This window comes from Nerophis ophidion, linkage group LG13 (genome assembly GCF_033978795.1).
Source record: "Nerophis ophidion isolate RoL-2023_Sa linkage group LG13, RoL_Noph_v1.0, whole genome shotgun sequence".
Lineage (NCBI taxonomy): Eukaryota > Metazoa > Chordata > Actinopteri > Syngnathiformes > Syngnathidae > Nerophis > Nerophis ophidion.
In genome coordinates this window covers 52,222,464-52,248,876 of record NC_084623.1, presented here as the reverse complement: position 1 = coordinate 52,248,876, position 26,413 = coordinate 52,222,464, and the positions used below count along the sequence as shown (strand labels likewise).

General features: G+C 39.1%; 2 protein-coding genes across 2 annotated transcripts in view; both read right to left on the bottom strand.

Moving 5' to 3' along the window:
- Positions 1 to 2,733, bottom strand: part of scarf1 (scavenger receptor class F, member 1) — a 28,193-nt gene extending 25,460 nt beyond the window's left edge. The window contains exons 1-2 of the mRNA XM_061919186.1: positions 1,637 to 2,733; positions 1,499 to 1,560 (exon numbers count right to left, since the gene is read on the bottom strand). Coding sequence (XP_061775170.1) covers positions 1,499 to 1,560; positions 1,637 to 1,737 — 163 coding nt within the window. The 5' untranslated portion in view covers positions 1,738 to 2,733. The remainder of the gene's footprint in view (positions 1 to 1,498; positions 1,561 to 1,636) is intronic.
- Positions 2,734 to 6,150: 3,417 nt separating this feature from the next.
- rilp (Rab interacting lysosomal protein) overlaps positions 6,151 to 26,413 on the bottom strand; it is a 31,389-nt gene continuing 11,126 nt past the window's right edge. The window contains exons 3-8 of the mRNA XM_061919185.1: positions 24,886 to 25,007; positions 19,984 to 20,169; positions 19,095 to 19,258; positions 13,508 to 13,630; positions 13,329 to 13,403; positions 6,151 to 10,601 (exon numbers count right to left, since the gene is read on the bottom strand). Coding sequence (XP_061775169.1) covers positions 10,472 to 10,601; positions 13,329 to 13,403; positions 13,508 to 13,630; positions 19,095 to 19,258; positions 19,984 to 20,169; positions 24,886 to 25,007 — 800 coding nt within the window. The 3' untranslated portion in view covers positions 6,151 to 10,471. The remainder of the gene's footprint in view (positions 10,602 to 13,328; positions 13,404 to 13,507; positions 13,631 to 19,094; positions 19,259 to 19,983; positions 20,170 to 24,885; positions 25,008 to 26,413) is intronic.

Here is a 26,413-nt window from a genome sequence, read left to right as displayed (position 1 = left end):
AAATACCCAGAGCCCCTTGCATCACTAACTTTTCCGAGACGCTACAATATACACCCCCGCTACCACCAAACCCCGCCCCAACTCAAACCCGCCGCCGAAAAGAGGCATTCAATTTGTATTTTTATTTTATTTGATATGCCATTGATATTTTTTAATTATCATTATTTTAAACTGGATTTTGCATGTCACTATAAAGTTATATAAGCCTTGCTTGGTCAATATTCAATGCAAAACTTTTTTGGGTCCCTATTCAATCAATCAATCAATGTTTACTTATATAGCCCTAAATCACCAGTGTCTCAAAGGGCTGCACAAACCACTACGACATCCTCGGTAGGCCCACATAAGGGCAAGGAAAACTCACACCCAGTGGGACGTCGGTGATAATGATGACTATGAGAACCTTGGAGAGGAGGAAAGCAATGGATGTCGAGCGGGTCTAACATGATACTGTGAAAGTTCAATCCATAATGGATCCACACAGTCGCGAGAGTCCAGTCCAAAGCGGATCCAACACAGCAGCGAGAGTCCCGTTCACAGCGGAGCCAGCAGGAAAACATCCCAAGCGGAGGCGGATCAGCAGCGCAGAGATGTCCCCAGCCGATACACAGGCAAGCAGTACATGGCCACCGGATCGGACCGGACCCCCTCCACAAGGTAGAGTGGGACATAGGAGAAAAAGAAAAGAAACGGCAGATCAACTGGTCTAGAAAGGAGGTCTATTTAAAGGCTAGAGTATACAAATGAGTTTTAAGGTGAGACTTAAATGCTTCTACTGAGGTGGCATCTCGAACTGTTACCGGGAGGGCATTCCAGAGTACTGGAGCCCGAACGGAAAACGCTCTATAGCCCGCAGACTTTTTTTGGGCTTTGGGAATCACTAATAAGCCGGAGTCCTTTGAACGCAAGATAGGATGGACCATGTAGTATTTTATACGTAAGTAGTAAAACCTTAATGTCACATCTTAAGTGCACAGGAAGCCAGTGCAGGCGTAATGTGATCAAACTTTCTTGTTCTTGTCAAAAGTCTAGCAGCCGCATTTTGTACCAACTGTAATCTTTTAATGCTAGAAATGGGGAGACCCGAAAATAATACGTTACAGTAGTCGAGGCGAGACGTAACAAACGCATGGATACTATTAAAGGATTAATTTGTTCAACCTCGGCCCGCGGCTTTGTTCAGTTTTAAATTTTGGCCCACTCTGTATTGGAGTTTGACACCCCTGATCTAATATGTTGTCTTTGTAGCATATTCAACTGAATATGGGTTGAAAAGGATTTGCAAATCATTGTATTCTGTTTATATTTACATCTAACACAATTTCCCAACTCATATGGAAACGGGGTTTGTACGTATCAAGTGTTCATTCAAGGCTAAGGCAAAATATCGAGATATATATCGTGTATCGCGATATGGCCTGAAAATATCGAGATATTAAAAAAAGGCCGTATCGCCCAGCCCTACTCCTGATGTATGTTATAGCATCGCAAGACTCACGTATCGTGCACTCTTTTCCAACCTGAAGCCAGCCGGGGCAGCAGACCAGGGCGGAGGGGTCCCTGGGTGGATGTTTAGAAAAAAAGAAGTGTTAAGATAAAGAGTGAAGAAGAGGACTTGTCTAGAAGGTGAACATACCTGGGGTTGTGGCACACGTTCCTCCCAGCAGCATCCAGTGTGTGTGAGCAGGACAGCCAACAGCAGCACAAAGCGGTCAAAACTCCGAGAAGATGCTTCATCTTCTGCAAATATCTCGCCGTGTCCACTTTGGGAGTGCAATTTGCTCTGGACTTCTTATTTTCTTGCAAGTTTCTGTTTCCCGAGAGGGAGAGAGAGCCTCATTCTGTCCCTCTCCGGCGAGTCGCTTTGTGGCAGTAATGCAAGGGTCGCAGCCACAGGGTTTCCTCTTCCCATTTCCTGGGGAAACTGAAGGAACTTCCTTCTATTCAGCCAGAAAGGGGCTTTTTAAAGATGGGCTCGCACACATCGTACTGTACACACACACACACACACACACACACACACACACACACACACACACACACACACACACACGTGTCTCCTCCAGGAGATGATGATGATGATGATGAAGACAGCCTTATTAGGATGTGAAAAATGCCTTGAAAGTGTGTTGTTTTGAACAGAAAGTAGTGCACAACAATAACTCATAAGTTGGGATGGGTTCTGAATTTGGTACTTTTTTGGTACCGAGTCGCGTAAAACCCAATGGCGCCATGTCTCGATACCTGGGTTGTGCATGTTGCTGACCCAAACCACCCCTCGATCAAGGCGCAGCTCTAGAGCCGCATGTCACTATTTAGCGCCGCCATAATGGCTCCCTGGAGGTTTTTCAAAAATGTATGAAAATGAGAAAAAATGGGGGAGGAAATATATTTTTTGTTTTAATATGGTTTCTGTAGGAGGACAAACATGACACAAACCCTTTGTAATTGTTAAAAATCCCACTCTCTATCTGGTCCTTACGGGCACCAGGTAGCCCGTAAGGACCAGATGAGTCGCCCGCTGGCCTGTTCTAAAAATAGCTCAAATAGCAGCACTTACCAGTGAGCTGCCCCTATTTTTTTAAATGTTATTTATTTATTAGCAAGCTGGTCTCGCTTTGCTCGACATTTTTAATTCTAAGAGAGAAAAAACTCAAATAGAATTTGAAAATCCAAGAAAATATTTTAAAGACTTGGTCTTCACTTGTTTAAATAAATTCATTTATTTTTTTCCTTTGCTTTTTATAACTTTCAGAAAGACAATTTTAGAGAAAAAATACAACCTCAAAAATGATTTTAGGATTTTTAAACACATATACCTTTTTACCTTTTAAATTCCTTACTCTTCTTTCCTGACAATTTAAATCAATGTTCAAGTAAATTTATTTTTTTTATTGTAAAGAATAATAAATACATTTTAATTTCATTCTTAATTTTAGATTCTGTTTTTTCGACAAAGAATATTTGTGAAATGTTTCTTAAAACTTATAATGATTAAAATTCAAAAAAAAAATTCTGGCAAATCTAGAAAATCTTTAAAATCAAATTTAAATCTTATTTCAAAGTCTTTTGAATTTCTTTTAAAATTTTTGTTCTGGAAAATCTAGAAGAAATAATGATTTGTCTTTGTTAGAAATATAGCTTGGTCCAATTTGTTATATATTCTAACAAACTGCAGATTGGATTTTAACCTATTTAAAACATGTCATCAAAATTCTAAAATTAATCTTAATCAGGAAAAATTACTAATGATGTTCAATAAATTATTTTTTGAATTTTTTCAAAAAGATTCGAAGCTAGTTTTTCTCTTTTTTTCGATTGAATTTAGAATTTAAATCTTTTTTTTCCTGTTTTCTCCTCTTTTAAACCGTTCAATTAAGTGTTTTTTTTCATCATTTATTCTCTACAAAAAAAAACTTCCATAAAAGGAAAAAAAATGTACGACAGAAAGAAAGACAGAAATACACATTTTTATATATATATATATATATATATATATATATATATATATATATATATATATATATGTACATATATGTGTACATAGGTAAATTGAGCAAATTGGCTATTTCTGACCATTTATTCAAGTGTGTATCAAACTGGTAGCCCTTCGCATTGATCAGTACCCAAGAAGTAGCTCTTGGTTTCAAAAAGGTTGGTGACCCCTGCTCTATTACGAACATGCTTCACTGATGAGAGTATTTGGCAAGCGCCATTTTGTCCTACTAATTTCAGCGGTCCTTGAACGCACCATAGTTTTTTTACATGTGCGACTTTCTCCAACGCTGCCACAGGAAGACGTGTTTCATGCCACTGCTTCTTTGTCTCTGTCACACAGCGGTGAGGGATGTCTTGTTTTTATTTATTTTATTTAGCCTTTATTTAACCAGGTAAAAAATCCTATTGAGATCAAAGATCTCTTTTCCAAGGGAGACCTGGCCAAGTGTCAGCCTTGCCCCTGACAGTTTGTCTATGTTGTAGTTTTTTCCTCTGCATTTGTCTGTTTCCTGTATTTAGTATTTCCTGTCTTTTAGTTCCTGTCAAGTGCTCTTAATTTGTCAGCTTCCTGTCTTGTTCCCTGAGTGCTGTGTTCCTCCTCAGTGTGTTTAGTATTTCCTGTCTAGTGCTCTTATTTTGTCAGCTTCCTGTCTTGTTCCCTGAGTGCTGTGTTCCCCCTCAGCTGCGGCTGATTGGCATCTGGCCACACCTGTTGCCAATCAGCCGGCTCCTATTTGTACCTCCTTTGTCTTGTGTCATTTGCTGGATCATTGTATTGTCGTTGCCTCATGTCACTCTTGTGTCTTTGCTACCTGTCGTGTCTGGCATCATTTCAGCTATTACCTGTCGTGATACATCTTGTCCTGGTCGTCGTAGCGGTAAGCTTTTTTTGTTAGCCATAGCTATTTCCAGTTTTTCTGTTTGTTATCCTCTAGCTTCCATGCTAAAGTTCCTTTTTGTTTTTCTAGCTCCAAATGCTAGCTCTCTTAGTTTGTTATTCCGCCCACGTGCGTGCTTTTTGTTTGTTCTTGTTCTATTATTTAAATTAAATCATGTTTTCCCATTCAATGCCTGCCTCCTTCTCTGCATCATGGGGTTCATCAACAAATAACCCTGACACCAAGAGGGCAGCAGCAAGGATACATTAAAAACAGTAAACAACACATAAAACATCACATTTACAACATCAAAACTTGCTTGGTTTATGGGGTTTGGTGGTAGCGGGGGGTGTATATTGTAGCGTCCCGGAAGAGTTATTGCTGCAAAGGGTTCTGGGTAGTTGTTCTGTTGTGTTACGGTGCGGATTTTCTCCCGGAGTGTGTTTGTCATTCTTGTTTGATGTGGGTTCAACCCCGCCTCCCCCCAACCCAATGTTATTTTATTTTAAAATTTCTTAGGCCCCTCCTATGAGTGGTGAGCCCATTGGAGGGGGGACCCACGTTGCCATTGGGACAGGCCCGGCCACCAGGCGCTCGCCATCGTGCCCCAACTCCGGGCCTGGCTCCAGAGGGGGGACCCGGTGACCCGCGTCTGGGCGAGGGAAATCTGAGTCCATTTTGTTGTATATCCATAGAAGTCTTGGAGCTGCTCTTTGACCGGGAGGAACTCAAAGTAAAGCCGCTGCTCCTCCACATAGAGAGGAGCCAGATGAGGTGGTTCGGGCATCTGCTCAGGATGCCACCCGAACGCCTCCCTAGGGAGGTGTTTAGGGCACTTCCGACCGGTAAGAGGCCACGGGGCAGACCCAGGACACGTTGGGAAGACTATGTCTGCCGGCTGGCCTGGGAACGCCTCGGGATACCCCGGGAAGAGCTAGACGAAGTGGCTGGGGAGAGGAAAGTCTGGGCTTCCCTGCTTAGGCTGCTGCCCCCGCGACCTGACTTCGGATAAGCGGAAGAAGTTGGATGGATGTATTTATTAGTCCGTGGAAAAAGTTAATGTTGATATCTACCTCAGAAGGCTGCAAATAGAAAAGAGGCATTACATTTTTTATTTAAATTTTATGTACGGTAATATACCATTGATGTTTTTTCGTTTGTTTTTTGAAAGTTGATTTTGCACTATGAAGTTATATAAGCGTTGCTTGTTCCATATTCAGTGTTGAAGCAAATCAGAGTAGCAAACTGAGCAATAAAAAATATTTTATTCATGCACTTTCTCTTGCTACTTCAAGGCTTGAATGTTTGATTCATTCATTATTGTTATGTTATTTTCAAATGTAATATTAGCCTGTGGACAAATGTTATTCTGATATTGACCTCAGAAGGCTGCAAATAGAAAAGAGGTATTCAATTTGTATTTAAATTCTATTTGATATGCCATTGATATTTTTTTATTATTATTATTATAATTTGAAACTGGATTTTGCATGTCATTATAATGTTATATAAGCCTTGCTTGTTCAATATTCAATGCAAAACTTGTTTGGGTCCCTATTGAAAGGTTAATTTGTTCAACCTTGACCCGCGGCTTTGTTCAGTTTTAAATTTTGGCCCAATCCGTATTTGAGTTTGACACCCCCGCTGTAAATAAAAGCTGAAAGTCTACATATTGATAAATTTATTCCCAGCCCATTATGGAGTTGCGTGAAGGTCAAATTATAGTAAGAAAACGAGTCTAACAGCAGGTCTCAGGATCACACAAAAACATGCCTCATTTTTTTTTGGGACACATTTGCATCCGTCTTTATTTTTTGTTGTCATAAACAGAATTCAAGCTTACAAAAATAAACTGCAACAGTACTTTAGGGAGAACTAAATGGATCAAGATCATGTCCCCTCAACCCCTTTCTTAAAACAACAGTGACTGAGCATGTTGTGGCCAACCAAAACTACTTTGGCTCATTTCCCAAATTAAAGAGCCGAGCTAAAAGCAAACAGTATGCAAAATATATCTTAATATATGCACATGGTTATGAGGTCATCCACGTTAAAAATACAAGTTTAGTCAGCCACAACGCTCAGAAAACGCCTTTTTTTTTCCTCATGTAATTATTACTTTCGATACATAATTCGCCTAAATTCAAGCGATAGTTTCAGGCTCATGGGGTTAGTGTGCACGGACTGCTTAAAGAATGCTAACACCTTGTCATCCTTTTTATACCAGGCTTGTGGAAAACCACACATTTGGAATTTTTCATTAATTCGAAGAGTTTGAATTTAATTTCATGGAATTACAATTCTACTTCCGGTTTGCGACCTCAACTCAAATTCGATTCAAATTCATATAATTGCATTCAAAGTTACCATGACAGATTTGTGGTTAAATTGCTATGATTATTTATCGTCGTGGCTTGTGCAGCCCTTTGAGACGCTCGTGATTTAGGGCTATATAAGTAAACATTGATTTAATGATTGAACGATAAAAGGAACAGATGTGCTTTTTTATACAGGTTCACTACTCACTCCCAAATACTTCTGTGTTATTCTTTGGCTTTTAAAAAAATAAAGGATTGATAAATATAGATGATGTATAACTTTTTTCAGTTAAAATAACTACTCTGTAGAAAATTAATTCACATCTGAATTGCGATTGTCATCTGAAATGAGTAAAAATTTCCCAAAAATATTTTTTTTCATAAGAACCGATTTTTAACAAGAATCTGTGCAATTTCGGTAAGAATTGCGCGTGAATGCCACCGCAAAAACGTGCGAGTCGAACTGAAATGCTAACTGTTTGCATGCGCGCTGTTAACAGGTATCAGGTAATAAGTGTAATGACCATACTTGCCAACCTTGAGATCTCCGAATTCGGGAGATAGGGAGGGGGGGCAGGGTTGAGGTGGGCGGGGTTTGGAGGTAGAGTTAGTGCTGCAAGGGATTCTGGGTATTTGTTCTGTTGAGTTTATGTTGTGTTACGGTGTTTCTCCCGAAATGTGTTTGTCATTCGTATTTGTAACAGTGTTAAAGTTGTTTATACGACCACCCTCAGTGATACCTGTATGGCTGTTGACCAAGTATGGCTTGCATTCACTTGTGTGTGTCTGCAAAAGCCGCATTTATAATGTGACGCTGTTTGTATGGAGGAAAAGTGGAATTGACGATAGGTTGTAGAGGGCGCTAAAGGCAGTGCCTTTAAGGCACGCCCCCAATATTGTTGTCCGGGTGGAAATCGGGAGAAATTCGGAAGAATGGTTGCCCCGGGAGATTTTCGGGAGGGGCACTGAAATTCGGGAGTCTCCCGAAAAAATCGGGACGGTTGGCAAGTATGGTAATGACTCAAAGGTGTATTTCTGACAAAAAATTAGCAAAACAAGTTAGCATGATAGCATACCGTGGTTAACATGAGAACAGTTAGCATGTTTCAAGTATGAAGTTGTATGACTCTAGGTTCAACGGTTACAAAATTAACTAAAACATTTTGCATGCTAACATTTGCATGTGTCATACACCAAGTTACATGTCTCTGGTGTAAGCGATTGCGACATTTTCTTAAAAAATTTGCATGTTAATATTAGCATGCTAACGGTTAGCGTGTCACATACCAAGTTTTATTGAACAGTTGGAAAATTTGCAAAAATATAAAGTTAGCATGTGTCACATGCCAATATATAATATGTCTGGGGTTGAGTTGCAAAATTAGCTGAAAAAGTTAGCGTGCTAACATTGGCATGTTAACAGTTAGCATGTGTCATACACCGAGTTATACACTATATTGCCAAAAGTATTTGGCCACCTTTCCAAATAATAAGAATCAGGTGTCCTAATCACTTGGCCCGGTGTATAAAGTCAAGCACTTGGGCATGGAGACTGTTTCTATGAACATTTGTGAAAGGAAGTTGATTTCTGAGATTTCCAGCGTGGAACTGTCATAGGATGCGGCTACCTGTGCAACAAATACAGTCGTGAAATTTCCTCGCTCCTAAATATTCCAAAGTCAACTGTACGCTTTATTATAAGAAAATGGAAGATTTGGGGAACAACAGCAATTCAGCCACCAAGTGGTAGGCCACGCAAACTGACAGAGAGGAGTCAGCGGATGCTGAAGCACATAGTGCAAAGACTTTCTGGAAAGTCAGTTAGTATAGAGCTCCAAACTTCATGTGACCATCCAATTAGCCCACGTGCAGTACGCAGAGAGCTTCATGGAATGGCTTTCCATGGCCGTGCAACTGCATCTAAGCCATACATCAACAAGTCCAATGCAAAGCGTGGGATGCAGTGGTGTAAAGCACGTCGCCACTGGACTCTAGAGCAGTGGAGACGCCTTCTCTGGACTGATGAGTCACGCTTTTTCATCTGGCAATCTGATGGACCAGTCTGGGTTTGGAGGTTGCCAGGAGAATGCTACATTTTGAACGGAATTGTGCCCAGTGTGAAATTTGGGAGAGGAGGAATTATGGTGTGGGGTTGGTTTTCAGGAGTTGGGCTTGGCCCCTTAGTCCCAGGGAAAGGAACTTTGAATGCTCCAGGATACCAAAACATTTTGGACAATTCCATGGGATGGCACTCCAAGTTCATATGTGAGCAAAGTGGTTAGACCAGACCTGGGCAAATTAAGGCCCAGGGGCCATATGCGGCCCGTTGAGCTTTTCAATCTGGCCCGCCGGACATTCCCAAATAATTTTTTTGAGATCTTTAAGATGGAAAGTGGAGCTGCCATTATGATGTGCAGTCATGTTTTCTAACGACCGTAAGTTTTGAACAACACGCTTATGGATGATATACTAGTTACTATGGTAATCTAATTAGTTACTATGATCATCTAATTAGTTACTATGGTAATGTAAGTCACGGCAGCTCAGACGAGGCACCAAGCAGTGTGGGTGGGGAGCGTTTCCACAGACGCGGAAAGAGATTTTCACAACAAAGTTCTAAAGCTTAGTGATGTATCAGATATATCAGATTGTAAGTGGGTTTATTTTGTACCCTTCGCATTCATATTTCACTTTTTTTTGCGTTTCACTTGATTGTAAAAAAAATTGTCGATCGAAAGGGGGTGTGACGTCATATTTTGTCAATATTTAGTTTTTTATCCTTCATAGAAAATTTTTTAATTCCATTATGTTTTTTAAGGCGGTCTGTCAAAAACGCTTTTAGCATTGATTTAGAGATTATTGTGAGGTTTTGTATTAGTGTTCACAAAAATAGATATACCGGCCCCCAAACACATTTTTTTCTCTAAATGTGGCCCCCAAGTCAAAATAATTGCCCAGGCCTGGGTTAGAGTGTCCGCCCTGAGATCGGCAGGTTGTGAGTTCAAACCCCGGCCGAGTCATACCAAAGACTATAAAAATGGGACCCATTACCTCCCTGCTTGGCACTCAGCATCAAGGGTTGGAATTTGGGGTTAAATCGCCAAAAATGATTCCCGGGCGCGGCCACCGCTGCTGCCCACTGCTCCTCTAACCTCCCAGGGGGTTAACAAGGGGATGGGTCAAATGCAGACGACAAATTTCACCACACCTAGTGTGTTTGTGACAATCATTGGTACTTTAAATTTTAACTTGTTTATATGTCAGCAAAGGCAGGCGGCCAAATACTTTTGGCAATATCGTGCATGTCTGCAAGGTGTATGTCTGCGCAATAAACAAAAAGAGTGCAAAATTAGCTGAAAAAGTTAAGACATTTCCATGCAACCAGAAGGAACTTTTCTAACCTGTAACCTGTTTTAATTATTATTATACCAAATAATACATTGCAAAAATCGCTTTGAATCGAAAATTGTGTCGAATCGAGAATCAATTCTGAATCAAATCGTCTCCCCAGGAATCGGAATCTGATTGAATCGTTAGGTTCACACTCCTAATGACTATTGACTTTTTTTTAACTGAATAAAAAAATAATAAAATACAAATCTGAGGGGGATTAAAAAGGCTGAAATGCATAAAAAAAGAAGGTGTTTTGTTTAAAAACACGTTCACACGTGTCTGAACACTTGCATAGTAGGCTTGCAGCAGGCGTGAAGTAAAAGTAGCAAAGGTTGAGGTGAGAGAAACACTTGCAGATTTGTCTTTTTTTTTTTCGTCCCGGTCTCAGGAAGACCTCTGCTGCTGCGGCGGCTCCTCGCTGGCCTCGGAGTCGGCGAGGATCTCCCAGCTGGACGTGGCGTTGCTCATGTGGGCGGGGCTACGGCCGCCGCCCTTCCACGCCAGGAAGCCAAAGCTGCGGCAGAAGACAGAGGCAAGCAGGCCTGAGGTCAGCTTGACGGACGGGGAGGATTAAGACTAAAAATAGCGGACCGGAGCGAATGACAGACGGAAGGATGACGCCCATGCACAGAGACCACTGTTGTCTTATTTGGGCTTAATCATGGTTGGAGCGCTCACTTGGGGTTTTGGACATTTACATTGAAACGCAGCTTTGTAGCATTGAAAGCAATTTTTAGTTCAACACAACAGACTACAAATGTAGTATGATGCATAACTGTCAACCTTCCATTTCCTGTTTTAAACCCAGATCCCGTATATACCCGGGAAAATAAACCCCTCACCAGTACTCGAATCAAGCAAAACTCGGGGGTGGGCTTGTAAAAGCAGCATGCAAACTTGCATGTCAGGTGATTTAACCAAATCAACAACGCAAGAGAGGTGGATTGACGTAAAGATGACATCTCTGCCAAACACCCAAACTTTGTGTACAAATCTTGTCAAATAATGTTTACCTACTTTTTACCTTCATCACACTTCATTATCAATTTAAGCTTTTTTGTCGTTTTAGTTTTGTAGTTGCATGTAGAAACGGCACCACTGAAGTGGCAGCTGGTTACATCAGCTCTGTGCTCTTTTAACATATTTTATGTCCTTTGTGTTCTTCGATGTTTCCCTCTTTTTTTTTTTTTAACCTTATCTTTCATGGACGTTTTGTATCTGCACTGCAATCACATCCTTTTCCCATTGTGGGATAAACAAAGACTATCCTATCCTATGCTTACCGACTTTTTAAACATATTTTACATATGTTCACCTAATTTTTTGACTATGCTTAAATACTTTTTTTCCTTCATTTACCTATGTCTACCTATTTTTTTACCTATGACCACCTACTTTTTTTTTATACCTACTTTTACCTATGTTCACCTACTTTTTACCTTCTTTTACCAATGTTGACCTATATTTTTTACCTTTTACCTATGTTCACCTACTTTACCTTTTACCCATTTTCACCTACTTTTTTACCTTCTTCTACACATGTTCACCTACTTTTTTACTTTGTTTTACCTATGTTTACTGACTTTTTTACCTTTGCTTGAAAACTTTTTGCCATTTTTACCTATGTTAACCTACTTTTTTGCCTTCTTTTACCCACGTTCACCTACATTTTTACCTTTTTTACATGTTCACCTACTATTGTTTACCTTTTTTTTACCTATTTATGTTTCACCTATTTTTTCCTTCTTTTACCTATGTTCACCTACTTGTTTACCTTCTTTTACTTATGTTACCTTCCGATTTAACCTTTTTTTTTTACCTGTTCACTTACTTCTTTTTTTTACCATCTTTTACCTATGTTCACCTACTTTTTTACCTTCTTTTACATATGTTCACCTACTTTTTTACTTTGTTTTACCTATGTTTGTTGACTTTTTTTACCTTTGCTTAACGTTTTGCCTTTTATTTACCTATGTTGACCTACTTTTTTGCCTTCTTTTACCAGCGTTCACCTACATTTTTAACATTTTTAACCTGTTCACCTACTATTGTTTACCTTTTTTTAACTATTTATGTTCACCAATTTTTTTTCCTTCTTTTACCTACAGCACCTACTTGTTTACCTTTTTTTACCTATGTTCACCTACTTTTTTACCTTTTTTTACCTATGTTCACCTACTTTTTTACTTTTTACCTATGTTCACCTACATTTTACCTTCTTTTACTTATGTTCACCTACTTTTTTACTTTGTTTTACCTATGTTTGCTGACTTTTTTACCTTTGCTTAACAACGTTTTGCCTTCTTTAACCTATGTTCACCTACTTTTTTACCTTCTTTTACCTATGTTTACCTATTTTTTTTACCTTTTTTACCTGTTCACCTACTTCTTTTTTTTAACCATCTTTTACCTATGTTCACCTAATTTTATTTTTTTACCTTTTTTTTTTTTGTTTTTACATAATTTCACCTACTTTTTGCCGATTTTTTTAACAATGCTGACCTACTTTTTATATGTAACAGGTAACATAGCCTCATGCTTTCTGTAACATTGAGGGAAAAAACAAGAACAGCCAGTTTGGACAATGTGTCAAATATAAGTGCTGTGAAGGAGCCAAGAATTGTTATTTTCATTTACACAGACTAATCAAAACTTGAATGGTGCAGCGGTCAGTGACACATTCTTGTGACACAAGAGGCATGAATTTAAATCCCATCTAGAGCTTGTACTATGTGTATTTGTTTAATAATTTGTTTTATGCATGATGCGAACGTATGTGCACAATATATATATTTTTTTTATTTATTACTTATTTTTCGTTTTCAATGTGTTTTACTTATGTTAATGTATATAAAAATGGTGCCGCTGAAGTGGCGGCTGGTTGCAGCAGCTCTTTGCTCTTTTATGTCTTCATTTGTGTTCTAAAATGTTGTCTTTTGACATCTCTCGTGTCGAAGGCTCACTAGTGTGGAGATGTGTTATTGATGAGGCAGTAGTTGAAGATGAAGTGCATCAAATATGTTGTTATTCCAAATGGTTTAACGGCGTGCCGCTCTACACGACTGCAAACAACATAAACAACTATTACTTAATTCACAGCTCGCTGGCACTGGTAATCACATCCGAGCATGATTATCTTTAAAAGGACAACATTTTTGTTACATTGGATCTCATCTTATTGTGCGGTTGAAGCGATTCTATTTTCATGTCTAAATGTGTCCTGTCGCTGCAGTTTACTTACAGGTTTCTAATACGTGACTCTGCTGGTTTTTCAGTGCCATCGACTTCTGTCAGAGGACTCTTGTCTTCTTCATCGCTGAAGAAAAGGAAGACATCACTCATTCAGTCATTCGAGATTAAAAAAAGTACATATTTTCTCCTCCTTCCGTACTGGATAGCGAGGCTCGTTAAAAGACAGACCTGCTGCAGTCATTCACAGGAATTCCCAGCATCTTGGCTTTGATTAATTTTCTCTTTTTTGTGATGGCCGAACGCACAGCTTCCATGAGGAACCCTGGACACCGTTCCTCGTTCAGAATCTCCCTGTGGACACACCGTGATGATAGTCAGTTAGATTTAAACAAGAAAAGAGGGAGCCTCACAGGCACTAGCACCTACAGGGCACAAAGACGATATCATCCTCATTCCGGGAGGCGGGGGTACACCCTGGACTGTTCAGCAGTCAATCAACAGACAGATGTAGACTTTCACATTCACATTCACACCTCCTGAGAGCATCCAGTTAGTCTATGGTTATGGTTTAAACTCATTTCAAACATACATACAGTTGCAATATGATACATCACAATCTCCAGTTTCTCTTTACAACATCGCCAAAAAGAAGTAGGATGAAGCAGAGCTTATTCAATCCTACCCCTTTTCTATTTCATAGCAATTAGAACAGGGGTGTCAAACTCAAATACAGATTGGGCCAAAATTTTAAACGGAGCAAAGCCGCAGGCCAAGGTTGAACAAATTAACCTTTTAATAGGGACCCAAACAAGTTTTGCATTAAATATTGAACAAGCAAGGCTTATATAATTTTAGTGACATGCAAAATCGAGTTTCAAATAATAATAATAATAATTTAAAAAATATCAATGGCACATCAAATAAAATTTAAATAAAAATGTAATGCCTTTTTTTGTATTTGCAATCTTCTGAGGTAAATATAATTTTTTTTCCACAGGCTAATAATACATTTCAAAATAAAATAATAATGAATGAACCAAACATTCAAGCCTTGAAGTAGCAAGAGAAAATGCATGAATAAAACGTTAATCATTGGTCAGTTTGCTGGAAGTTTCCCAGAAGAGTTAGTGCTGCAAGGGGATCTGGGTATTTGTTCTGTTGTGTTACGGTGCGGATGTTCACCCGAAATGTGTTTGTCATTCTTGTTTGGTGTGGGTTCACAGTGTGGCGCATAATTGTAACAGTGGTAAAGTTGTTTATACGGCCACCCTCAGTGTGACCTGTATGGCTGTTGACCAAGTATGCCTCGTATTCACTTGTGTGTGTGTGTGTGTGTGTGTGTGTGTGTGTGTGTGTGTGTGTGTGTGTGTGTGTGTGTGTGTGTGTGTGTGTGTGTGTGTGTGTGTGTGTGTGTGTGTGTGTGTGTAAAAGCCACAAATATTATGTGACACGCTGTTAGTATGGAGGAAAAGCGGACGGGACGACAGGTTGTAGAGAACGCTAAAGGCAGAGCTGTGCACGCCCCCAATATAGTTGTCCAGGTGGAAATCGGTAGAAATTCGGGAGAATGGTTGCCCCGGGAGATTTTCGGGAGGGGCACTGAACTTCGGGAGTCTACCGGGAAAATTAGGACGGTTGGCAAGTATGAGTATTAGCGGTGAATGCGGTGTTACAGCGGCACCGACGCTGTATAACACCGGCGGGCCAGCTCTAATGCTAAATTGATACTGCCTCAAGGGCCAAATTAAATTACACGGCGGGCCAGAAGTGGCCCGCTGGCCAGAGTTTGACACCCATGAATTAGAAACAGTTAATTCACTTCATGTTCTCAATGTGTACACTATTTTAAAGCAGCACTAAGTAACTTTTCAACCTAGATTAAATATGTTCATAACTTTTGGGATGACACATGGATTTACAACGAGTTGAATGACACCTCTGTCATGACTTAATGGGGTCTGTATTGTTTTCCCTGGCACTAAGCAATTTTGAGGAGGGTGGCAACAACACCCTGCCACACAAAAAACTACTAATGTGCTGACTTGACTCACGCCCCCCTTTCTTTATTTGTTAAAAAGACAGAAGTCGATGCGAACGCCTACGTGCAATTACTTCTATTAGGGTAGATGCTGCAAAACAACAACAAAAAACTCGAAATTTCCGCTAATGGCTTTTTTACCGATATCCGATATTCCAATATTGTCCAACTCTTAGTTACCGATACTGATATCAACCGATACCGATACATACAGTGGTGGAATTAACACATTACCATGCTTAATTTTGTTGTGATGCCCCGCTGGATGCATTGAACAATGTAATAAGGTTTTCCAAAAATAAATCAACTCAAGTTATGGAAAAAAATGCCAACATGGCACTGCCATATTTATTATTGAAGTCACAAAGTGCATGATTTTTTTTAACATGCCTCAAAACAGCAGCTTGGAATTTGGGACATGCCCTCCCTGAGAGAGACTATGATGAGGTTTAGGTGGACGGGGTTGGGGTGACGGGGTTTGGTAGCGTAGGGGGTGTATATTGTAGCGTCCCGGAAGAGTTAGTGCTGCAAGGGTTTCTGGGTATTTGTTCTGTTGTGTTTATGTTGTGCCCAGCCCTATATTATCGTGTCAGATTTTATGTACGTGAAATAATTTTCTGACCATTGACGGCGCTGTGTGCTGGTGCTAATGGGAAATATGGTCTTCCTTTAGGCAAAACACTATAGCTTTGGTCCACTGGCGCTGCCAAAATCAACCAAAACTGAAAATTCCTAATTGGGGCTTCACTTTAACTCCATACATAATGAATAATAAAGTTGTCATAAAACAATTTGCTAAGTAAGTTGTAGTTTCCATAATGATTCCAAATAATAATAATTCCTAATTATCTAATTTTCAATAAAGCTCCAAACATTTATCAAAATTATTCTTCCATGTACTTTGTAAATTCTGAGTTTGAACAGTCCCTTAAACCAGTGGTTCTCCAACTTTTTTCAGTGATGTACTTCTGTGAACATTTTTTTAATTAAGGTACCCCCTAATCAGAGCAAAGCATTTTTGGTTGAAACAAAGAGATAAAGAAATAAAATACAGCACTATGTCATCAGTTTCTGATTTATTAAATTGCATAACAGTGCAAAACATTGCTAATTTGTAGTGGTCTTTCTTGAACTATTTGGAAAAAAATGTATAAAAACAACTAAAAACTTGTTGAAAAATGAACAAGTGATTCAATTATAAATAAAGATTTCTACAGATAGAAGTAATCATCAACTTAAAGTGCCCTCTTTGGGGATTGTAATAGAGATCCATCTGGATTCATGAACTTAATTCTAAACATTTCTTCACAAAAAAATAAATCTTTAACATCAATATTTATGGAACATGTCCACAAAAAAATCTAGCTGTCAACACTGAATATTGCATTGTTGCATTTTTTTCACAGTTTATGAACTTACATTCATATTTTGTTGAAGTATTATTCAATAAATATATTTATAAAGGGTTTTTGAATTGTTGCTATTTTTAGAATATTTAAAAAAAATCTCACGTACCCCTTGGCATACCTTCAAGTACCCCCAGGGGTACGCGTACTCCCATTTGAGAACCACTGCCTTAAACTGTATGTATTAGTACATTCGTTGACTTTATTTGCTTGCTGCAACATAATTTAATTCCACAAGCTGATATGCTAAAGGTTTTAAGTGTTGTAAGGGCGAAGAAATGTTTTAAGTTAGAACTTTCTCTGTGGTTGTTCTTTGGTAGTTGGCTTTGTACAATAATTTTAGCAAATGCACTAAATCAATAGATTTTTATATTTTATGGCTGGTTAAATAAAGGGTTTGAGTGTTCTCTGTATATAACGTTACATTTTATTCTAACTGATCGTTTTTTTTTGCAATAACATTTGTGAATGTGATGTACTTTTTAATTTATTTCCCCATATCTCTACATAATAATGTAGATATGGAACAACTAGCGAGCACAAAAAAATATAAAGTGATTTTGTTTTTATTCATTATTGAAATATTTCTTGTATTTTTTTTTATATGAGATTTCCATTTTTTTTTATCATCTATTATCACGCCCAAAAATGTTAGTTTTATTTTACTCTTTTAATATTTACATTGTCTGTTTAGCTAAGACACAACCTTTTAGGGCAGAACAGGGGTTAGTGCGTGTGCCTCACAATGAGAACGTCCTAGGTTCGATCCCAGGGCTCTGGGTCTTCCTGTGTGGATTTTTCATGTTCTCTCCGTGACTGCGTGGGTTCCCTCCGGGTACTCCGGCTTCCTCCCACCCCCAAAGACATGCACCTGGGGATAGGTTGATTGGCATCACTAAATTTGCCCCCGATTGTAAATATTGTCTGTCTATCTGTGTCCAGGGTGTACCCGAGAGGGACAAGATGTAGAAAAATGGAAGGGCAAATCTTTTAGACTGTTGGGGAAAAAACGAGGTGCATTAATAATTTAAGAACTAGTTTGAATTTGTAGTGCTTTAACGACTAAATAATGGTGTTTTTGGAAACCGTTTAGCCATTGGTCCTCAACATAGGCTGAGGATGCATTCAACATTCCCACAGTGCATGTCATTGATAATGCTCCTTATGTTACTGCCTCCTACTGGTAAGACAAGACAGTTGCAATTCGGGAAGCAGAATCATCTTTCCTTGGCCCACTTTTATCTCATGTTTGCTGTTGTGAGATTGGTCAGTTTCTATGAGAACACTCAAAAGGCTGTATTTTAGTGTGATGTGCTCTTGTGACACATTATGGCCTTAAATAAAAAGAACGCACTGCGTTTAAAATTATATAAATTAGAGATGTCCGATGATGGCTTTTTTGCAGATATCCGATATTCCGATATTGTCCAACTCTTAATTCCCGATACCGACATCAGTCGTGGAATTAACACATTATTATGTGGGGCGGTATAGCTCTGTTGGTAGAGTGGCCGTGCCAGAAACTTGAGGGTTCCAGGTTCAATCCCCGCTTCCTCCATCCTAGTCACTGCAATTGTGTCCTTGGGCAAGACACTTTGCCCACCTGCTCCCAGTGCCACCCACACTGGTATAAATGTAACTTAGATATTGGGTTTCACTATATAAAGCGCTTTGAGTCACTAGAGAAAACGCGCTGTATAAATATAATTCACTTCACATTCTGCCTAATTTTTTTTGTGATGCCCCGCTGGATGCATTAAACAATGTAACAAGGTTATCCAAAATAAATCAACTCAAGTTATGGAAAAAAATGCCAACACGGCACTGCCATATTTATTATTGAAGTCACAAAGTGCATTATTTTTTTTAACATGCCTCAAAACAGCAGCTTGGAATTTGGGACATGCTCTCCCTGATAGAGCATGAGTCGGTTGAGGTGGGCGGGATTCTAGGGGCGCGGGGGTAGGGGATTGTAGCGTCCCGGAAGAGTTAGTGCTGCAAGGGTTTCTGGGTATTTGTTGTGTGGTGTTTATGTTGTGTCGCGGTGTGGATGTTCTCCCGAAATGTGTTTGTCATTCTTGTTTTGTGTGGGTTCACAGTGTGACGCATATTTGTAACAGTGTTAAAGTTGTTTATACAGCCACCCCCAGTGTCACCTGAATGGCTGTTGACCAAGTATGCGTTGTATTCACTTGTGTGTGTGAAAAACCGTAAATATTATGTGACAGCGGCGTTTTAAAAAATCATAAATTTTACTTTTTCAAACAGATAACGATAATTTCCGACATTACATTTTAAAGCATTAATCGGCTGATAATATTATCATACATCTCTAATAAAAATGTAAAGGTTGGTGAAAAAAAACACCCACCTTTGATAGTAGTTGAGCTCTTCTTGCACCAGGAAGAGGTTAGTTCTGAGCTCGTTCCTCTCAAAAATGATGTCTCGCATCTCCTTCTTGGTGAAGCACGGCTGATCAGGATCCTTGTGGTCAGCCGAAGGCTCCGTTTGACTATCGATGGGACTTGGACTGGCCTGAGAGGGATACAAGACAACAGTGGATTTATTCACACTATACCCACATTGGACTTGTGTTTGGGTCAAACATGTAAAAGATAGAGATGTCCGATAATGGCTTTTTTGCCAAAGGAGTCTTTAAGCAACAACAGTGTGGTATTACTTTTTTCGGTGTTTGCCTTCCACTTGTATTCATTGTGTATTTCCTTATGATTCTTGAAGAGGTGGGGGATCAAATTGCTCGTATTAAAAGAAGATGTCTTGGTTCCTCCTCGCATAACCAACTTTTTGCAGTCATTACAAATTGCTAGTTTTTTATCCATCAGAGACACTTTAAAATAATCCCAAACCATAGACATGGTGTCGTTAGTCAGTCACCGAGCGAGCTCGCTTGTTAGCCACGGCTACAGCACCGGCAACAACACACTGTTGTTGTTGTTATGCTCCGCTCGCGGCGGATTGATGAGGTCATCAAGCATCGCCAGTAAACCTCTCATGCTGCAGTCGCGCTACAACTCCTGTGTTGTGTGTGTGAGAGGAGAGAGGGGAGGGGCTACTGACTGGGAGATGCAACTGCTCTGTACTTCTCCCTATGTCTGTGTACCACTCTGTACGGCGGCGTTTTAAAAAGTCATAAATTTTACTTTTTTAAACCGATACCGATAATTTCCGATGTTACATATTATCGGACATCTCTAGTAAAACAAGTAAAGGAAACTTCTAAGGAATAACTTCATTCATACATGGCTATTGCTGTTGGTTCTGTCCATCTGTGCTTGCAGCTTCTCGATCACTTTGACTTTCTCTTTCAGGTCGGCCTCCATGTCGGCCTTCCTCTCCACCGTGCTCGTGAGCTGGGCCTGTAGCACGCTCTGCTTGTGCCGCAGCTCCGCATTCATCTTCATGAAGCGGTCCAACTGCTCCTGGAGCTGAACAAGAGCACACATGTAGATTAATTAATAATGAGTACACATAATGACGTAGCCTTAAAAAAAACGGTCTTTGGTAATTTAGTACGTTGATACTCAGTTGTTTGTCGAGATTTTTTTCGATTAAAATATTCACCAAAAGTTTGCTTCGGTTTTTTGTACGTAGCATTCAGCAAACCAGAGTGCTCAAACAAAGAATCCCAAACATTGGTAACATAATCTTGTAGTGTTATTGATCCACTAAGTAGGTCGAATTTTGTTTGTAGCTAAGGTTCTCCTGATCTGACAATCATATCGAATACCGGTCCGATATCATGAAAAAAAAACATATATAGGACTACATTAGCTTGCATCTAATACAGGGGTCGGGAACCTTTTTGGCTGACAGGGCCATGAAAGCCAAATATTTTGAAATGTATTTCCGTGAGAGCCATATTTTTTTTTAACACTGAATATAACTAAATGCGTGCATTTTTTAAGTAAGACCAACATTTTTAGAGTATAACAAGTCTAATTCTTTTTAAGAACATTGTTATTTCTTGAACAGGTGCGGTAGGAAACGGATGGATGGATTAAAATGCATGAGAATGTTTTATATTTTGAACGTTATTTTTGATATCTTGATTACCAGCGGAATTATTCATTACTTATTGTGTTAAGCAATGTCAGCTAAGATTTATCTGAGAGCCAGCTGCATTCATCAAAAGAGCCACAGGTTCCCTACACCGGATCTAATAGCTCCGATATACAATCCGAAAACATGCAGTCCTGCAGCGTGTTAACTTACATAAAGCTGGACAGCTACTTAACATCTAAATGTCCTCTAATAAACACACAACGTCATTATTTTCTTCTATTTGAGTCATTTACAAAAGGTAAATATGGTAGGCTGTAGGCTGCCAGGAGCTAGCAGCTACACAACAGCTGAGCACATAATAGCACACAAGCTAGACATACATATTAAGTGTCCTTAACTGAACAAAAATTAAGTTTAAGACACAAAATATGTCAATGTAAACAAGTATCAAATAATTATAGTTGCATATGGCAGAAGTGTATTCGAAAGTATCCAGTAACAAACGTGTCCACGTCATTCAATTTACTGTGAGATGAGCTTAATTTAATGAATTATGGATGCCACTGTTTCCAAGAAAACAATTACCACTTCACTTCAACTTAAAGACAGCGTTAGTCCATTCCAGATTATTTAAAATAAAAAGGTTAGTTTTCCACACCTACCTTTGTTCTCTGTTTGACTCATTTCACTTGATCAAACTTTTTTTTTTATATTTCACGCTACAAAACTAATACATGTATGTGTTATTCCTGCTGATATCGTATCAGATCAATCAATCAATCGGCCAGTACTCAAACCTCCAATATCGGTATTGTGTCGATACAACGGAAAAAGTTGTATCAGGACAGTTTTTTTTTTTTTTTTTCTAAACATGCCTGTTTCAGTTACACCACAGGTCTGTATATTACAAGAAAAGCCACCGCAAGGCCAAAAAAAAGCTGCATATGAGATGCACTTTGACAAAGAAAGTGAGAAACACTATTTATTTCAATAAAGAACTTGTAGTAAAGTACTCTCTTCTCCCCTCCTCTCCCTCCACTCATCACCAACAAGGGTCCGCAAAAAAAGTGATACATTTTTAATTCATTATTTATATGTAGTTTTGCATGTAAAACTATAATTATTCTTTATAAAAATTTATTTTATACAAAATTGATTGAGTTTTCTTACAATGGGGTGTTCATTCGACCTTGTGGAACAGATTACTAAACTAAACCGAGGTACCACCGTATTAGTGGCCAAACAGGAAGCCAGTTTATTGGAGTAAGACGGGTATTCTCTTTTCCTTAAAGAACATACAACTAAAGTCACCTGTCTGGAAGTAAGTAACAAATCGTTAACACATACACACCCAGTTTTTGACATCACATGGTAAAAAATACCAATACACACACATGCACACACAAAAGGAGGGGAAAACCTGCTCAGACCCGTCTAAAGTACAACTTAATTATTCAACAAGGAACTATGTCTGTCATCTCTTCAACACAGCTGCTGTCTCACTTTGACTTTCATTTCCACCTAAACACACTGGCGTACCTCTTTGAAATCTGCATTACCAGCCAATTCAATTACCCTATATTACCTTTCAAGTGACAAAAAACAAAACATCAACCTGGCATGATGCAACTTGACACATATTGTATGTGTACGAACAAGTTAAAGCAGTGGTCCCCAACCTTTTTGTATCCGCGGACCGGTCAACGCTTAATAATTTGTCCCGCTGCCCTTTGTCATGAAAAAGGGACGTTTTTGTCATGAAAAAGGAAGGTTTTTGTGGTTGGTGCACTAATTGTAAGTGTATATTGTGTTTTTTATGTTGATTTAATTTAAAAAAAAAAAAAGAATAACAAATTATTCTGCGGCCTGGTGGTTGGGGACCACTGAGTTAAAGTACTTACTGAAAGGAAACATGAATTCTGCAACAAAAAATGTTTAAGATTTTGCTCCAAAAAAATATTGATTCGGATTTTAAATCAGTTTATTTTTTTCTAAATCTAAATAAATGGGTTGTACTTGTATTGCGCTTTTCTACCTTCAAGGTACTCAAAGCGCTTTGACACTACTTCCACATTTACCCATTCACACACACATTCACACACTGATGGAGGGAGCTGCCATGCAAGGCGCTAACCAGCACCCATCAGGAGCAAGGGTGAAGTGTCTTGCTCAGGACACAACGGACGTGACGAGGTTGGTTCTAGGTGGGATTTGAACCAGTGACCCTCGGGTTGCGCACGGCCACTCTCCCACTGCGCCACGCCGCCCCTAAATCTAAACCTTTTCTGCTGTTTTTTTGGAAGAATTAATGTTTCGAATAAAAACATGAAACAACTACTATTGAGTTAAAGTTAAAGTACCAATGATTGTCACACACACACACACGACGTGTGGCGAAATTTGTCGTCTGCATTTCACCCATCCCCTTGTTCACTCCCTGGGAGGTGAGGGGAGCAGTGGGCAGCAGCGGTGGCCACGCCCGGGAATCATTTTTGGTGATTTAACCACCAATTCCAACCCTTGATGCTGAGTGCCAAGCAGGGAGGTAATGGATTCCATTTTAATAGTCTTTGGTATGACTCGGCCGGGGTTTGAACTCACAACCTACCGATCTCAGGGCGGACACACTAACGACTTATTATTGATACTATTGATTTTATTACCCTACCCCCATTTTTTTGTGTATTTTAATAAGTATTGTACTTATATTCCTTTCAATTGCTTTGTACATTCCATTGTAAAATTGGGATTGACTTATATAAACTTCAAAAGATAATAAATATTTCAATATTTATTCTACAAATGTTTTAAACATTTTATTTATATTATTCATTTACTATAAAGAGCCATCCAGACCACATCATCTGAAAAAAGCAGAGACCTAATCCTGCAGCCACCAAACCAGATCCCCTCAACACCCTGACTGCGTCTTGAAATTCTGTCCATAAAAGTTATCAACAGAATCGGTGACAAAGGGCAGTCCAACCCTCACTGGAAACGTGTCCGACTTACTGCCGGCAATGCGGACCAAGCCCTGACACTGATCATACAGGGAGCGGACCTCCACAATCAGACAGTCCGATACCCCATACTCTCTGAGCACTCCCCACAGGACTTCCCGAGGGACACGGTCGAATGCCTTCTCCAAGTCCACTAAGCACATGTAGACTGGTTGGGCAAACTCCCATGCACCCTCAAGGACCCTGCCGAGAGTATAGAACTGGTCCACAGTTCCACGACCAGGACGAAAACCACACTGTTCCTCCTGAATCCGAGGTTCGACTATCTTGCGTAGCCTCCTCTACAGTACACCTGAAAGACCGAGGCTGAGAAGCCAATCCAATCCAATCCACTTTATTTATATAGCACATTTAAACAACAATAACGTTTCCAAAGTGCTGCACAGCCATGTTAAAAACAATATTATGCTCCACCAATGACTGAATAAAACAAAAAATGAATAAAAATAAAACCAATAAAAACAATATAAAAACAAATGTGATTAAAAACTATTTTAAAGGGTAAAATCAATTAAAACAGTAAAATAAAAATCAAAGTGTATAAAAAACACAGAGGACCACACAACTCACGTAGTGTTAAAAGCCAAAGAATAATAGTGGGTCTTAAGACGAGACTTAAAACACTCCACTGTGGAAGCAGTTTGAACATGGAGCGGCAGAGTGTTCCAGAGCTTAGGGCCGACCACAGAGAAGGCCCTGTCTCCCCTGGTCTTAAGTCTGGTCTTGGGCACCACGAGCTGGAGCTGGCTCTCGGACCTCAGAGCACGCGCAGGGATGTAAATTTGGATGAGGTCCGAGATATATTGAGGTGCCAGTCCATGTAAAGATTTAAAAACAAACAGCAATGTTTTAAAATCAATTCTAAAATGAACAGGGAGCCAGTACAAACTCTGAAGAATTGGGGTTATATGCTGGCGTTTCCTGGCCCCTGTTAAAAGTCGTGCTGCCGCGTTCTGGACTAACTGCAACCGGGAGAGAGCTTTTTGGCTAATGCCAGCATAAAGTGCATTGCAGTAGTCCAGGCGACTTGAAATAAAAGCATGCACGACTTGTTCAAAAAGGTTAAAAGATAAAAACGGTTTAACCTTTACTAAAGCCTTCCCACGAATGGCTGCTTACCGCCTCCACTTCCTTGGAGATGGTGGTGATCTGTTGTACTTTTGCCCTCAGCTCATCTCTTTGCTTGTCCACCACCTGCTTCAGCTTCAGCATTACTTCTCGCTCCTGCCGCTGCACTCGGTCTGTGCACAAAAACACACACACTGTTATTGTTCCACTTTGGGAAAAAAAAAAAAAAAATGTGACCATTGTTTTTGTGTTTCCTGTCTGCACCATATTACACTGAATTGTCTCTGCTCAATAAAGAGAAGAAGTGAAAATAAAAACGACTATATACTTTGTTTCTTCAGTAGTAGTTCCTCTAAAAAACATTCATATTAAAACTGGTTTTATCTCAGTCAACAATGAACTTCTTCACTGAATTTCTCCAACGCAAACATGCCAGAAATAACTTGCTGTTGAGTTCCATTGTACTGAGTTGCAGCATACTTTGAGCAAACGAAAGCTAAGTTAACAACGTGTCAGATAAGTAGCAAGTGAAAGTCCTTGTTTATTGCATACATGTCTACGCTCGTCCTACTTGTCTGCTGTGTTCAAACTTAATGCATGTCCTTTCATTCCCAACAATGGACATTCATTACATTTTTACTGGTACACTTTTTTTTTTTATAATCTGGACCAATGGTTCTTAACCTTTTTTTCAGTGATTCAAGTAATTCAAGTACCCCCTAATAAGAGCAAAGCATTTTTGGTTGAAAAAAAGAGACCAAGAAGTAAAATACAGCACTATGTCATCAGTTTCTGATTCATTAAATTGTATAATAGTGCAAAATATTGCTCATATGTAGTGGTCTTTCTTGAACTATTTGGAAAAAAAGATGTAAAAATAAAAATAACTTTTTTTTAAATAAACAAGTGATTCAATTATAAATAAAGATTTCTAGATGGATAGATGGATAGATAGTACTTTATTGATTCCTTCAGGAGAGTTCCTTCAGGAAAATTAAAATTCCAGCAGCAGTGTACAGAGTTGAGATCAATATAAAAAATTTTAAAAAAGTAAAAAGTAAATAATGGGGGTTTAAAAGGAAACAAAATAGAGAAATATTACAAAAATAATAGAAACAATGGGAATAACAATATAACAGTAAAATAAGAATATAACAAGACAAAGTAGGCAGTAGTGACCATGTTATGAAAACGTATTGCACTGTTAATGTTTTGCATCCCCTGTCATCTTAGTACCCCCCGCCCCCCGCCCCAGAGAGGAGTTGTACAGTCTAATGACGTGCGGGACACAACATTCTACACACAGAAGTAATCATCAACTTAAAGTGCCCTCTTTGGGGATTGTAATAGAGATCCATCTGGATTCATGTACTTAATTCTAAACATTTCTTCACAAAAAAGAAAATCTTTAACGTCAATATTTATGGAACATGTCCACAAAAAAATCTAGCTGTCAACACTGAATATTGTACTGTTGCATTTCTTTTCACAGTTTATGAACTTACATTCATATTTTGTTGAAGTATTATTCAATAAATATATTTATAAAGGATTTTGGATTTTTTGCTATTTTTAGAAT